The 14368-nt window shown below is 28.6% G+C and overlaps 1 protein-coding gene across 1 annotated transcript; it reads right to left on the bottom strand.

Annotated features, from left to right (window-relative positions):
- Positions 1-638: 638 nt before the first annotated feature.
- LOC119614017 lies at positions 639-1256 on the bottom strand (the record flags this gene model as incomplete). Its single annotated transcript, XM_037970093.1, has 2 exons — positions 1122-1256; positions 639-1043 (listed from the first exon to the last, which is right to left on the bottom strand). Coding segments are annotated over exons 1-2 (540 nt in total), but the record flags the coding sequence as incomplete, so codon positions are not given.
- Between the last annotated feature and the right edge of the window lie 13112 nt (positions 1257-14368).

Below are 14368 nucleotides of genomic sequence, written 5' to 3'. Positions count from 1 at the left end.
AGTTTTATAGGATTTCCTTTGCCTTTCTGCATTGTTTTTATTTTTTCAATAGTAGCATCTTTAATATTATTTATCACTTTTCTCCCTTGATTAAATAGAATATCTTTTACTGGTTTTGTTCCGATTTCCTCCAAAATTTCTTTTCCAATATCTAATGACTTATTTTTTAAATAATTTAATCCTGTCCTCAAGAATGGTTTCAGGTGTGAGAAGAGAGATGAAAACAGTGATCCAATACCACGCCCATATTGTACAATTCTTGGTGTATGATATATTTCACCAATGTTTTGTATATTATTTCCAGATTGATTAATGTAGTAATTTGTATACAACACATCCATGGTTATATTAAAAATGGTTTATCTGTTAAGTGTATAGTTATTATATATATTTTTTGAAGTGTAAAGTACAATAGACTGGAATATATTTCTCTAAAGCAATATCTTTTCCTTCATCATTTCGAATCATTATGGATATATCATTAATATAGAAAGTTTCAATAGGATAATAATCTATTCTATTAAAATGAATATAATTTTTTAATGATGATGTTGAAAATATTTTCAAACATTTAGTTTTTTGCTCCCCACATGCCGAGGTTTAATAATATCTGTGTAAATAAATACAATTTCGTTTACATCAGTTGAATCAACTTTATTAAAATAACGCGAAATGTTACTGCAAAATTTATTTAACGAGTTTTCCAAAATATTATGTGTGGTCGATAAAATAGAATCGTTCCTGTCATTCTTCAATTCTTGATTTAAATCTTTTCTATCACTTCCTGATTCTTTGGTGATAACTTGAGCATTACGTTCTACGTTCACTTTATTTAAGCTTTTGTTGACTTTTTCTTTTAATGATACGTTAGTTTGTGGAGTATTATTTGTTGTATTATTAATACTTAAATTTGTTTCCTTCTCATTTGATGAATCCATAAGTTCCTTAAATTTTGATTTAATGTTATCATGTTCAGTAGTACTCAACTTTGATATTGTCGTTACTTCATGTTTTGAAGTCTTATCCAAATTTGAAATATTTCGCTTTTTACGTTTTATAATATTTTTATCAATTATATCATGTTTATTAATTAATGTAAATGAAATATCTGATAATCCTACAATCCATTCACCATTTAAGTTTAACGATTGTTTTAACAAGTTTGTAAACGTACTTGGAGAGTTGTTATAAATATGCACTGAATCATTACTTAATAAAGTAACATAAATATTATTTTCTTCTATACTTGAAGCCATCTTTAGATTAAATGATTGAAAAATTTGTTGACTGCAATACATATATGTTTAAGTTATGCACTAATATCATTTCGATGAATCCATGAATTGTACTCCTTTCCAAATCCTAACCATTTTACAAATAATTTTTCCCCACGACGCTTTAACACCTTTTCGACCAAAAAAATGTTTGGAACTTTAGTTTTTAATAATTCTTCCTCATAAAATCCGCCTTTTATTATATTTCCATTTAGATCAACAAGCTGGTAGGTTATAGGATTTGTAACATAAATTTTGTTTACTTTAAAAACTTCTGAAGACCAATTTGGTGTATAACCTTTTTCAAAAACATTTTTATATTTGCTTATTCGAACAAAATCATTTATATTATATTTTCCTTTTTTGAAAATTTTTAAGTTGTTGTACACACTTCTTAAAAGTTTTTCTTCATTTATGTTATTAACTGAATTGGGTGTTGTTTTTATAGAACGATGATAAGAGGAGTTATATACTTTCAATAATTTATCTAATATATATATCCATTTATAATTTCCTTGCATACTAAATTGTTTCCACATTTTATTTTTTAATGTTCTATTAAATCGCTCTACTATTGATGCCTTCATATTGGAATAGGTATGATAATGATTAATGTTAAGTTCTTTCATAAGAGCTTTAAAGTGTTTATTATAAAATTCTTTTCCTTGATCTGAATGTATATTTTTGGGAGATTTTCCTTTATTTAATTTTACAATATGTTTTAATGCTTTCGATATTTCTATTCCAGTTTTAGTTTTTAATGGTAATGCATATGCATACTTTGAAAATACATCAATTACAGTAAGCATATATTTAAAACCTTTATTATATTTTGCAAATGGTATCATCTCCACCAAGTCTATTTGCCATGTATCTAAAATGCCCCTTTGTATAAATCGACGTCGTTTAAAGTTTTTTCTTGCTTGATGATGAAGCTCATTGACGAGACTTTGTTTACTCATATTTATAATAAGAATGTATTGCTTTGATTCATTTCAATGTTATTTATGAAAGTGTAAACATGTTTCATCAGTTTATATATCCATTCACAATGATGGTTTGTGGTCCCTCAGGATGTGGAAAATCTTCATTTATTTTAAATTTGTTAAAAAATCAACACTTAATATCTAAAGATATAGATCGAATCATATGGAGTTTTGCTGAAAAAAATTCACTACCCAAAATTGAAAATGTAGAGTTTATCGAAGGAATTCCCGAAAATTTTGTTACTAATGATAAAGAATAAACTTTAATAATATTGGATGATTTAATGCTTCAAACATCTAATAAAAAAATTTGTGAACTCTTTACTAAGGGATCTCATCATAGAAACTTATCTGTAATATTAGTAACACAAAACATTTTCCATAAAGGTGCTTAGTCCAGAGATATTTCATTAAATTCAAAATATGTAGTAATGTTTAAAAATCCGAGAGACAAGTTACAGTTTCAACATTTAGCTCGTCAAGTATATCCTGAAAATTCAAAACCTTTGGTTGATGTATATAATAAATGTACACAACATGCTCATGGTTATTTATTACTAGACCTTACTCAACAAATACACAACGCCTTAAGATTTAGATCTGATATATTCAATAATAGTCATTACTCAATATTTGCAAATATAAATAATGACCTCCAATCTAAAATTATTAAAGGAGAACAAACATATTCTTTATGTTCTTAAAAAAGCAGAGCCTAAACTAAGAAATGCGATACTAAAACATGTTGATGATGTGGTCATAAAAACTATATATGAAATTCTTTTTAACGTCATCAACAAAAATCATAAAATAAATAGAACAGTTTTTGATAAAATAAAACCATATAAGAATACTATTAGAAAAGTTTGTTCCTCACAAACCTCTTTGAAACAAAAGAGGAAACATCTTATTCAAAAAGGTGGATTTTTACCAGTCATAATTTCTTCAGTATTAAGTGGAGTCATTGGAAAAATTTTAGAAAATGTCAAATAATTTATCAAAACTTATTGTCCTCAATCCATCAACGTATGATAAATTTAAAATAAAAACTATGGATTCTGATTTTCTACCTCGAAAGCTTTTACCAATATATGGATCGCATACACTCAAAGATATCAACAAATGGTACTATATTAAACAAGAACTGTCTAAATATTTGATTGGAAAGCAAAAAACATCTTATCAGAGTACAAGTAAAACAATGAATAATTTACGTGATAATGAAACTCAAACAAAAAAAATATATAAAAAACATATTGAAACTCAAACAATGAAACCAGAATCAAGCAGTATTGGAATACAGACTAATATAAATTTACCAGAGGATGTTTATTCTAATAATGATATTGATGATCAAGTTGATATGGATACAACAATACAAAAATTCAACCCAACTTCTGCATCTTCAGTAGCTAAACGACTTAAACATTTTTCCAATAAAAGTTCACCAAAAATAAGAATACTATCAAAAGATGAAAATCATAAAAATTTGAAGCAATCAATTTTACCATATCAGTATTCTCCTCGTGTAACTAGAAATCGGAAAAAACTAGATTATGAAGTTAATGATGTACAATGGCAAAACGTTTAAAATAAAACACATTTAATAATATTAAAAATTATATAAAAATTGTTTTATTATTATTACTTACATACTAATTATAATTTAATTTTTAAAATCAAACATCTATGTTCATTAAATAATCATCATCAGATGAATATTTTAAAAATTCTACATAATCATTATCTATATTCATGAAAATATCATCGTCCTCGTCCATAAAAAAGGTGTCAAAATTATGTTGAAGTTTATAATGTCCACGGGCATATGTATTTATTTCGTCGGCCGCAATAATTCTTTTGTCATCTGCATAACTCAAAACTACTTTATACAACTTCTGTGTATACAGCTGGTGAAACTTTGATCTAAATGTATTCATTGAATCATAAATAATCTTTTTTTCAAATAATGTTTTTTTATAATCTACAATTGATAAATTTTCCATACAAGACTTTTTTACTCCTTTAGATTTTTTCACCTCTTTTATGCCAACTGTTTTATATGAATACATTTTAGACCGAAGTCCCACAAACTCTTTCATAATTATACCCTACACCACTTTAGTGGGGAGGGTATATTGGATTTGTGCTGATGTTTGTAACATACAAAAATATTCGTCCTAGACCCACCTTAAAGTATACCAATCGGCTTAGAATCGTTTTCTGAGTCGATTAAGCTATGTCCGTCCGTCCGTCTGGCTGGCTGGCTGGCTGTCCATGTAAACCTTGTGCGCAAGGTACAGGTCGCAATTTTCAAGATAATTGGATGAAATTTGGCACGCACGTTTTATTTGACCCAAGGACGAAGCCTATTGAAAATGGTTAAAATCGGTCCATTATTTCACCTAGCCCCCATACAACAGAACCCCCGAAAAGGGCTTCTGAGCTCATAATTATGTTATATATACAGATATATCGATAAAATACGGCACAACTAAGTTTTATAGAAGTCTTGATGACCCTGCCAAATTTCATAAAGATCGGGCCACATTTGACCCTAGCTCCCATACAAAGTCCCCTTCAGAAAGTTACTTGAATGTCCCAAATTAACTTATAAACACAAATATCGCGATGAAATTCAGCACAATAAAATATTATGTCAATATAAATATATTCACAAAATTTTATCGGGCTTGGTCCATATTTGCCCCTAGCCCCCATATAAAGCCTCTTTCAGAAAATTAGTTTTTCATCCATAAATTGCTTAAATGTATCGGAACAAGGGAATATTGAAGATAAATGCTTTATTATGAAAAATAAATCACATTTAATATTCATAACTGGTGTAGGGTATCATATGGTCGGCCACGCCCGACTATAATTTCTTACTTGTTTTTCCATTATTCTCATCTTTCATCATACCAAGGACTTTTTTATTTAATAGAGGAATGTTAAATATGTTATCAGGTTGATACTCAGATGTATCAAACTTTAATGGAATGTCTTCACGTATATCACTATAGAAATCCTCCGTCTTTATGGAGTATATGAATGAGTCGGTGTCCATATAATTCAGAGTTATATTTTTTTGGAATTTTGGTATCATATACTGATAATGGAAATCGTACATTTTCCATTTTGAGAGTTCCAACACAACAAAGCCTAAATAAATAGGTTTATTATATGTTATTTGCATAGTTTTGAGTTCGACTGCAAACATATTATCAGAAAATTGGCATATGCTTGAAAAATTTGGCTTTGAAATTAGTGCTCCAGCTCCTAAATGTTCTGCCTGGTTGTTTCCCAGTCGGTTACAATTTTTGCATCTTTCCGTTTGTGTACATTCTCCATGGTTTTTCCATAAACGGAATTATTTAATAATTTGAAAAAATCTTTTTCAAAAGAATTTTTGGCCAATGTTCTATGGTGAGTATTAAGGTCTATGTACTCTTTTAGCCATGGGGATTGTCTAAATTTTAAAGCTCTATGAATTTTTTTTAATATTAATCCATTCCTTAAACATTGTTTTAGAACTCTATAATGAATTGGATATTTTGTTTTACATGTTAAGTCTGCTATAAGCTTCTTACATTTAGAATTAACAACAATTTTGTTTTCTGCACAAAATGGAAGATCGTTGTGGGTTTCATGTAACTTTTGAGGATACTCTAAGTCTACCTCCAGGATATATCCAATATTGGAAGTATCTGAAATATTATTCAAATCAAGATATTTTAGCGTGTCCTCATCGTATACCCATTCAAATTCTCCGTATGGGAGATATTCAGACATTGCCCAACCGTAAAGGTTATTAGCATCTAGGTACATTAAGAATTCCGAGGGTTTGGTTTGATCAAAATCGTCCAAGTATTTATTATTTGCCTTGGAATATCGTTTAGAGCATTGGACTAGACCACCTCTGATACCATCTTGTATAAAGTTATACATATTAATATCATTGAATAACTCTAACTCTATTTTCGTGGTCCTAAGCATGGCATCCCACGATAATCCTGGAGCTGTATAGTACTGACATGGATCCAGTTTATAAATACTTTTACAAATTCTTCTAAAATTTTGAAAAATATCTGTTAGAAGGAGAACATCTGTTTTTAAATATAATTTTGTGTAATCCAACATATTCCTACATTTAAAGGTTTCCCACACAGTTTGAGCATGCTCATAATCTTCATTTGTACATTCCGAATTACTTAAAATATTATAAAATTAATCTTTAGTGGGAAGACTTTGTTCACTAAAACGATTCATTGAATCAATGTAAGAGTATGGAAATACACCTTTTCTTTTAACTAGATTAAACTCTTGCGTTGTTGTGAAAACTTTTTTTAAAATATGAAAGTCATCATCATTTAAATTATTAGCGAGAGATTCTAAACTCGAGGCCATAAATCTACAAGAGTCTAGAAATCGAATTTCAAAAGACTCCTTTTCTCCAATTGGTATAAACTTTGATAGTGATATATATAATTCTTTGTTGAGGGGAATTACTTTAATATCACCATTAAAGTTTGAGAGTTCTTTCATGAATAAATGACAGTCATAAGAAGAAAAATTATGAAAGAGTACCGGTATAAATTTAGCTGTTCTATAAAGAAGATTACAAGAGTTATGGGCTGCGCCTCTATATTTACCAGTAAAATGACAATGGTCTCGTACTTTGTCAGTTCCTAAGTTTTTCTCACAAATTTGACAATTTGTTGAGGAGTCATATAAATGTTGTTCGTCACTGGAAAGTGTTGCCATAGGTAGCTAAATAATTTGTATAAATTTCTGTAGTATCGTTAATTAAATTATCAATAAATATAGTAGGAGCATCATCTCCAAAATAAATATTAAACTTATCTAAACTATCGTCAAAACTACATTTAATATAATAGCTAAACGCACACGCTATATGTTTTTGAAAATTATTAGTTTCGGAATTTTCAATTTTCTCCAAGTAAGCTTCAAAGTCAGTATAAATAACAAAAGGAACATCCAATTGTTTATGATGATTTTTAAAACGTAATATATTATCATCTACATTAGGCATCTTTGTAACTACTTTCTTGCAATTATTCTCGTGATCCCTTATTATTTTTTCAGTTTGAGAGTATTGAAGACATGCGTCGCAAAGGTATATTCGTCCCTTATGCGAAGTTATGCTACTTCTTACTAATCTAAAATATTTATATAATAAAATTATATTAATATATTGTATGAAAATTGTGTGAGCATTATTATTATTTAAATTACCTTGAAATATATGTTATTAATACATAGTGGAACCATTCTTCATCACTCAAAAGAAGGAGATTTACATGGTGTTCTTTCACTCCGTTTGTAAGATAATATGGCCCCACAATGTTATTCCCTTCACAACCAAACACATTAATACTAATGTAGGTGTTGTTTTTTTCAAATTTGCTAATATCTTTTAATTTTAAAGGAAATTCCAGTCCTTCAAAATTAATTAATTGATCTTCTACTTGTATGCAGTTTTCAGCTATATTAATATTATTTATTATATTCAGCTTGTTTCTTGAAAATGAAGCAATAACGCTCCATTTAAAGCAGTAATCATCATCATTTAAAATATTGAAGCATGCTTGTTTTTTAATTAACCATTGAGGTAATGGGATGTATTTTGATCCTCGTATAAAAGAAGCCATATTAATGTTTATTTCAAGCTTCTTTATCCGAATAAGTGACCATCCACTATCCCTTTCTTGAAATTCACTCATTTTGTTGATTATTTTATCATAATGTAATTTAAGAGATTCTTCAACATGATCACTCAGTGTGAATAGAGACATTTTGGAGCGGTGGGTGATGGAGGTTAATTCTATATCTTCATCTCTTATTTTTATGTACTCGCATTGAAGCTCCATATTATACTTGAATGTAGTATAATTTTTTATAGAATTATTAATAATACATACTAACCCTCCATTTACTATTTCGAAAAACTCTTTCGGCTGTAGTATATCCTCCTGTTTGTTTTCATAGAAGTATGTCTCTATTCTTCCTTTGAATGCTCTTCTACACTTAAAGTTGTTAAAATTATTATTATTATTTATGTTGGATACACTAGCGTGAGATCTCTCATGCTCTTGCAAATGGTTTCTGTTAGAAAACCATTTTTCACATTCAATACAATGAAGGACTTCATGTCCTTTCAACATTTCTTTTTCAGCAAACACAGATTTACAAAACTTGCACTGAAACATAATTTCCTTTTAGTTTTTAATAATGCTTGTACACTTTAAAATCAGTCTTTGGACTAATGAAAAATATATTTAAATATTTACCAAATGTGTTCACATATATTTTTTTCCTTAACGGAAATATATTAAATTGCTTTGTTAAAAATTTTTTAATTAACCAGGAATTATTTTATCATACCATGATTAACCCATTTGTTTTCCCATTGTAATTGCTTGGGTATTGCTTGTACAATTTTCATTACCTTCATTTGAAAAATAGTATTGCAATTATTTTTAAATTTTGTTGGGCGTCGAATGGGTTAAATTAAAAAGAAAATTTACCGAATCGCAAATAATTGTCTACCTGTTAAACATTTTGAGGTTAACAAACTTTTAACAAATAAATAAAATGCCAACTTTAACAAAATTGTCACTGTGTTGAAACTATGTATGTAAAAAATTGTTAATTTCAGTACTTATTTGATTTATTTATTTTTAATTAAGGTGTTTTAAATTACATTAAATTATGGTAGGAGACAAAAACTATACATACATATGTATATGTATATAAAAGTTAATAGTCAACATATTATGGGAAAATAAATTTAAAATCAATTTATTTTTTTTTTTAATGTAAGGCGTTTTAAATTACATTAAATTCAACAATGCGATAGGGGTCAATAACCAACTCTGTTAAAATGCATTAAAGAATCGCTTTTAGAATTGCTTTTCATATTTACATAAAAAGTTAAACTTCCGTTCTCATAAAAAAAGTTAAACTTCCGTTCTCATAAATCCTTTTTCGAAATATTAAACAGTTTTGAGGTATAATTATTAGTATTTTACAAATTAATTGTTTATATAAAAATTTTGCGTTAACATTAGCTTTGCTAATAAAGCAAATAAAAAAAGACATTTTTTGAATAAACACAATTTTGAGTAAAGAAAATCAAAATCCTACAACGAGGTGAAATCTGCTTCAACAGGAACAACAGCAATACGAGTCAATGACGACATAATGAAGATGTTTATGGAGGAGGAGGATCAATTTGCCACAACAGAGACAACAACAGCAACACGAGTCAATGATGACATAATAAAGATGTTTATGGAGGAGGAGGAGGATCAATTTGCTACAACAGAGACAACAACAGCAACACAAGTCAATGATGACATAATAAAGATGTTTATGGAGGAGGACGATAAATTCCTGCCGGAATTATCTTTTTAATTTTTTTTTATAATATAAATATATTTATAAATAAAACTATTTTCTTCAAATGATTAAATAAGTTTTTATTTAATTTTTTAAAAAAAGTTAGCTATAATATAATTCAAATATTGCAGGACCATTTGTTGATTCACGTCCTTTATAAGTAATTGTCCACTTTTTATCGCTCATTTTGCTTAAATATGGATCCTCTTTATTTAAAAATTTGGTAATTCTTCGTGGAAGATAAAACCACTTATTGTTTTCTAAGTATGCAATTACTTTTGATCCATATTGAGTTTCTTTCCATTCAAAACTCAATACTTTATAAGGCTGTTCTATCGGAATTTTATCAATTCTTATATATTCTGCCTTAATACCCAGAGCCAATTTTATAATTTGTTCATATATCTGAAAAGTAAAAAATAATTTATAAAAAACCAAAAAATTAAAAAAATATATATATTGATAGCTTACCATTCTGTTAACTATACTTTGAAGTTATCCTCAGACCAATGATAACAAATTTTCTCTGATACTTCTTTTTATACAAATTAAAAATAAAAAAATGCTTTGTCTTTCCAATTCATCTCCAAAGAATTAGTAATTTCTCTTTAATATTTCAAATTGAGAAAATCTTAATTTAGGTTACATATGTAAACATTGTCTCCATGCTAAAAATTAAAATCACAAATAATTGTCTACCTGTTAAACTGTTAAACATTTTTTTGTATGGACTTTTAACATAACTACATACATATGTATGTATTATACAAAATAAATATATTGGTGTCAATTTTCACTAAAAATAATTTCTTCCCATTCTGCAAGTTTGCAATTTTACAAAAAATATTTTCTTCCCCACAATTTCAAAAAAAAATATTTTCTTCTTCACTGAAAACAAATGGGGAAGCAGATTTTCATCTGCCTCCCCAGTTCCATACTACTTATATCATTTGTGGCATAATGTGTTCATCTAAAAAATGGTCAATTTGATGGATCGGTAGAATTATTGTTCTATGTTTAAAAACGCTGTAATTTGAGGTTCCGACATGGTTGCAAATAACATTGACAGTTTTCATGACAGTCATTATGCATCATTTTAATATGGTATATCATTTGTAGCATAATATGGTATATCATTTGTAGCATAATGTGTGTTTTTACAAATTGGTCAATTTGATAGATCGGTAGAATTATTGTTCTATGTTTAATAAAAGCAGTAATCTGAGGTTCCGATATGGTTGCAATTAACTTTGGCAGTTTTCGTGCTAGGACAGTCGTTTATGCACCATTTTAAAGCATTAAAATTGCCATTTGTTTTGGTATATAATTTATTGCATAATGTATTTTAAGAAAATGGCCAATTGGATAGATCGGTAGAATTATTTTCCCAGATTTAAAAAGGCGGTAATTTGAGGTTCCGATATGGTTGTGAATAACTTTGACAGTTTTCATGCTATGACAGTCATTTATGCATCAGTTTAAAGCATTATGATTGCACTTTAATTTGGTATATCATTTGTGGCATAATGTGTTCGTCTAAAAAATGGTCAATTTGAAGGATCGGTAGAATTATTGTTCTATGTTTAAAAACGCGGTAATTTGAGGTTCCGATATGGTTGCAAATAACTTTGACAGTTTTCATGCTAGGGCATTAGTTTACGCATCATTTTAAAGCATTACAGTTGCACTTTATTTTGGTGTATAATTTGTGGCATAATGAATTTTTACAAAAGTTGGATAGATCGGTATATTTATTGGTACAGGTTCAAAAATGCGGTAATTTAAGGCTCCGATATGGTTGCAAATAACTTTTATAGTTTTCATGTTATAACAGTCGTTTATATATCTTTTTATTGCATTATAGTTGCCATTTGCTTTGGTATATAATTTATTCCATAATATATTTTTAGAAAATGGCCAATTGGATAGATCGGTAGAATTATTTTCACAGCTTTAAAAACGCGGTAGTTTGAGGTTCCGATATGGCTGCAAATAACATTAACAGTTTTCACGCTATGACAGTCATTTATGCATCATTTTAAAGCATTATGATTGCACTTTAATATGGTATATCATTTGTAGCATAATGTGTATTTTTACAAATTGGTCAATTTGATAGATCGGTAGAATTATTGTTCTATGTTTAATAAACGCAGTAATCTGAGGTTCCGATGTGGTTGCAATTAACTTTGGCAGTTTTCGTGCTATGACATTCGTTTATGCACCATTTTAAAGCATTAAAATTGCCATTTGTTTTGGTATATAATTTATTGCATAATGTATTTTTAGAAAATGGCCAATTGGATAGATCGGTAGAATTATTTTCCCAGGTTTAAAAAGGCGGTAATTTGAGGTTCCGATATGGTTGTGAATTACTTTGACAGTTTTCATGCTATGACAGTCATTTATGCATCATTTTAAAGCATTATGATTGCACTTTAATATGGTATATAATTTGTAGCATAATGTGTGTTTTTACTAATTTGTCAATTTGATAGATCGGTAGAATTATTGTTCTATGTTTAATAAACGCGGTAATCTGAGGTTCCGATATGGCTGGAATTAACTTTGGCAGTTTTCGTGCTAGGACAGTCGTTTATGCACCATTTTAAAGCATTAAAATTGCCATTTGTTTTGGTATATAATTTATTGCATAATGTATTTTTAGAAAACGGCCAATTTGATAAATCGGTAGAATTATTTTCCCAGGTTTAAAAACGCGGTAATTTGAGGTTCCGATATGGTTGTGAATAACTTTGACAGTTTTCATGCTATGACAGTCATTTATGCATCATTTTAAAGCATTACAGTTGCACTCTGTTTTTGTGTATAATTTGTGGCATAATGAATTTTACAAAAATTGGATAGTTCGGTATATTTATTGGTACAGGTTTAAAAATGCGGTAATTTAAGGCCCCGATATGGTTGCAAATAACTTTTATAGTTTTCATGTTATAACAGTGGTTTATATATCTTTTATTGCATTTTAGTTGCCATTTGTTTTGTTATATAATTTATTGCATAATGTATTTTTAGAAGATGGCCAATTGGATAGATCGATAGAATTATTTTCCCAGGTTTAAAAAGGCGGTAATTTGAGGTTCCGATATGGTTGCAAATAACTTTGACAGTTTTCATGCTAGGGCATTAGTTTACGCATCATTTTAAAGCATTACAGTTGCACTTTATTTTGGTGTATAATTTGTGGCATAATGAATTTATATTTATTGGTACAGGTTCAAAAATGCGGTAATTTAAGGCTCCGATATGGTTGCAAATAACTTTTATAGTTTTCATGTTATAACAGTCGTTTATATATCTTTTTATTGCATTATAGTTGCCATTTGCTTTGGTATATAATTTATTCCATAATATATTTTTAGAAAATGACCAATTGGATAGATCGGTAGAATTATTTTCACAGCTTGAATAACTTTGACAGTTTTCATGCTATGACAGTCATTTATGCATCATTTTAAAGCATTATGATTGCACTTTAATTTGGTATATCATTTGTGGCATAATGTGTTCGTCTAAAAAAATGGTCAATTTGAAGGATCGGTAGAATTATTGTTCTATGTTTAAAAACGCGGTAATTTGAGGTTCCGATATGGTTGCAAATAACTTTGACAGTTTTCATGCTATGGCAATAGTTTATGCATCATTTTAAAGCATTACAGTTGCACTCTATTTTGGTGTATAATTTGTGGCATAATGAATTTTTACAAAAGTTGGATAGATCGGTATATTTATTGGTACAGGTATAAAAATGCGGTAATTCAAGGCTCCGATATGGTTGCAAATAACTTTTATAGTTTTCATGTTATAACAGTCGTTTATATATCTTTTTATTGCATTATAGTTGCCATTTGTTTTGGTATATAATTTATTGCATAATATATTTTTAGAAAATTGCCAATTGGATAGATCGGTAGAATTATTTTCACAGCTTTAAGAGGCGGTAATTTGAGGTTCCGATATGGTTGCAAATAACATTGACAGTTTTCATGCTATGAAGTCATTTATGCATCATTTTTAAAGCATTATGATTGCACTTTAATATGGTATATAATTTGTAGCATAATGTGTGTTTTTACTAATTGGTCAATTTGATAGATCGGTAGAATTATTGTTCTATGTTTAATAAACGCTGTAATCTGAGGTTCCGATATGGCTGCAATTAACTTTGGCAGTTTTCGTGCTAGGACAGTCGTTTATGCACCATTTTAAAGCACTAAATTGCCATATGTTTTGGTATATAATTTATTTAGAAAACGGCCGCTTGGATAAATCGGTTAGAATTATTTTCCCAGGTTAAAAACGCGGTAATTTGAGGTTCCGATATGGTTGTGAATAACTTTGACAGTTTTCATGCTATGACAGTCATTTATACATCATTTTAAAGCATTACAGTTGCACTTTGTTTTTGTGTATAATTTGTGGCATAATGAATTTTTACAAAAATTGGATAGACCGGTATATTTATTGATACAGGTTAAAAATGCGGTAATTTAAGGCCCCGATATGGTTGCAAATAACTTTTATAGTTTTCATGTTATAACTGTCGTTTATACATCTTTTTATTGCATTTTAGTTGCCATTTGTTTGGTATATAATTTATTGCATAATGTATTTTTAGAAAACGGCCAATTGGATAAATCGGTAGAATTATTTTCCCAGGTTTAA

The sequence above is a fragment of the Lucilia sericata genome, unplaced genomic scaffold (genome assembly GCF_015586225.1).
Source record: "Lucilia sericata isolate MDLA Ls3-8-SP2 unplaced genomic scaffold, ASM1558622v1 Contig002498F_arrow, whole genome shotgun sequence".
Lineage (NCBI taxonomy): Eukaryota > Metazoa > Arthropoda > Insecta > Diptera > Calliphoridae > Lucilia > Lucilia sericata.
Note: the sequence above shows the minus strand (reverse complement) of the source record. Positions and strands in the feature narration are given on the sequence as shown.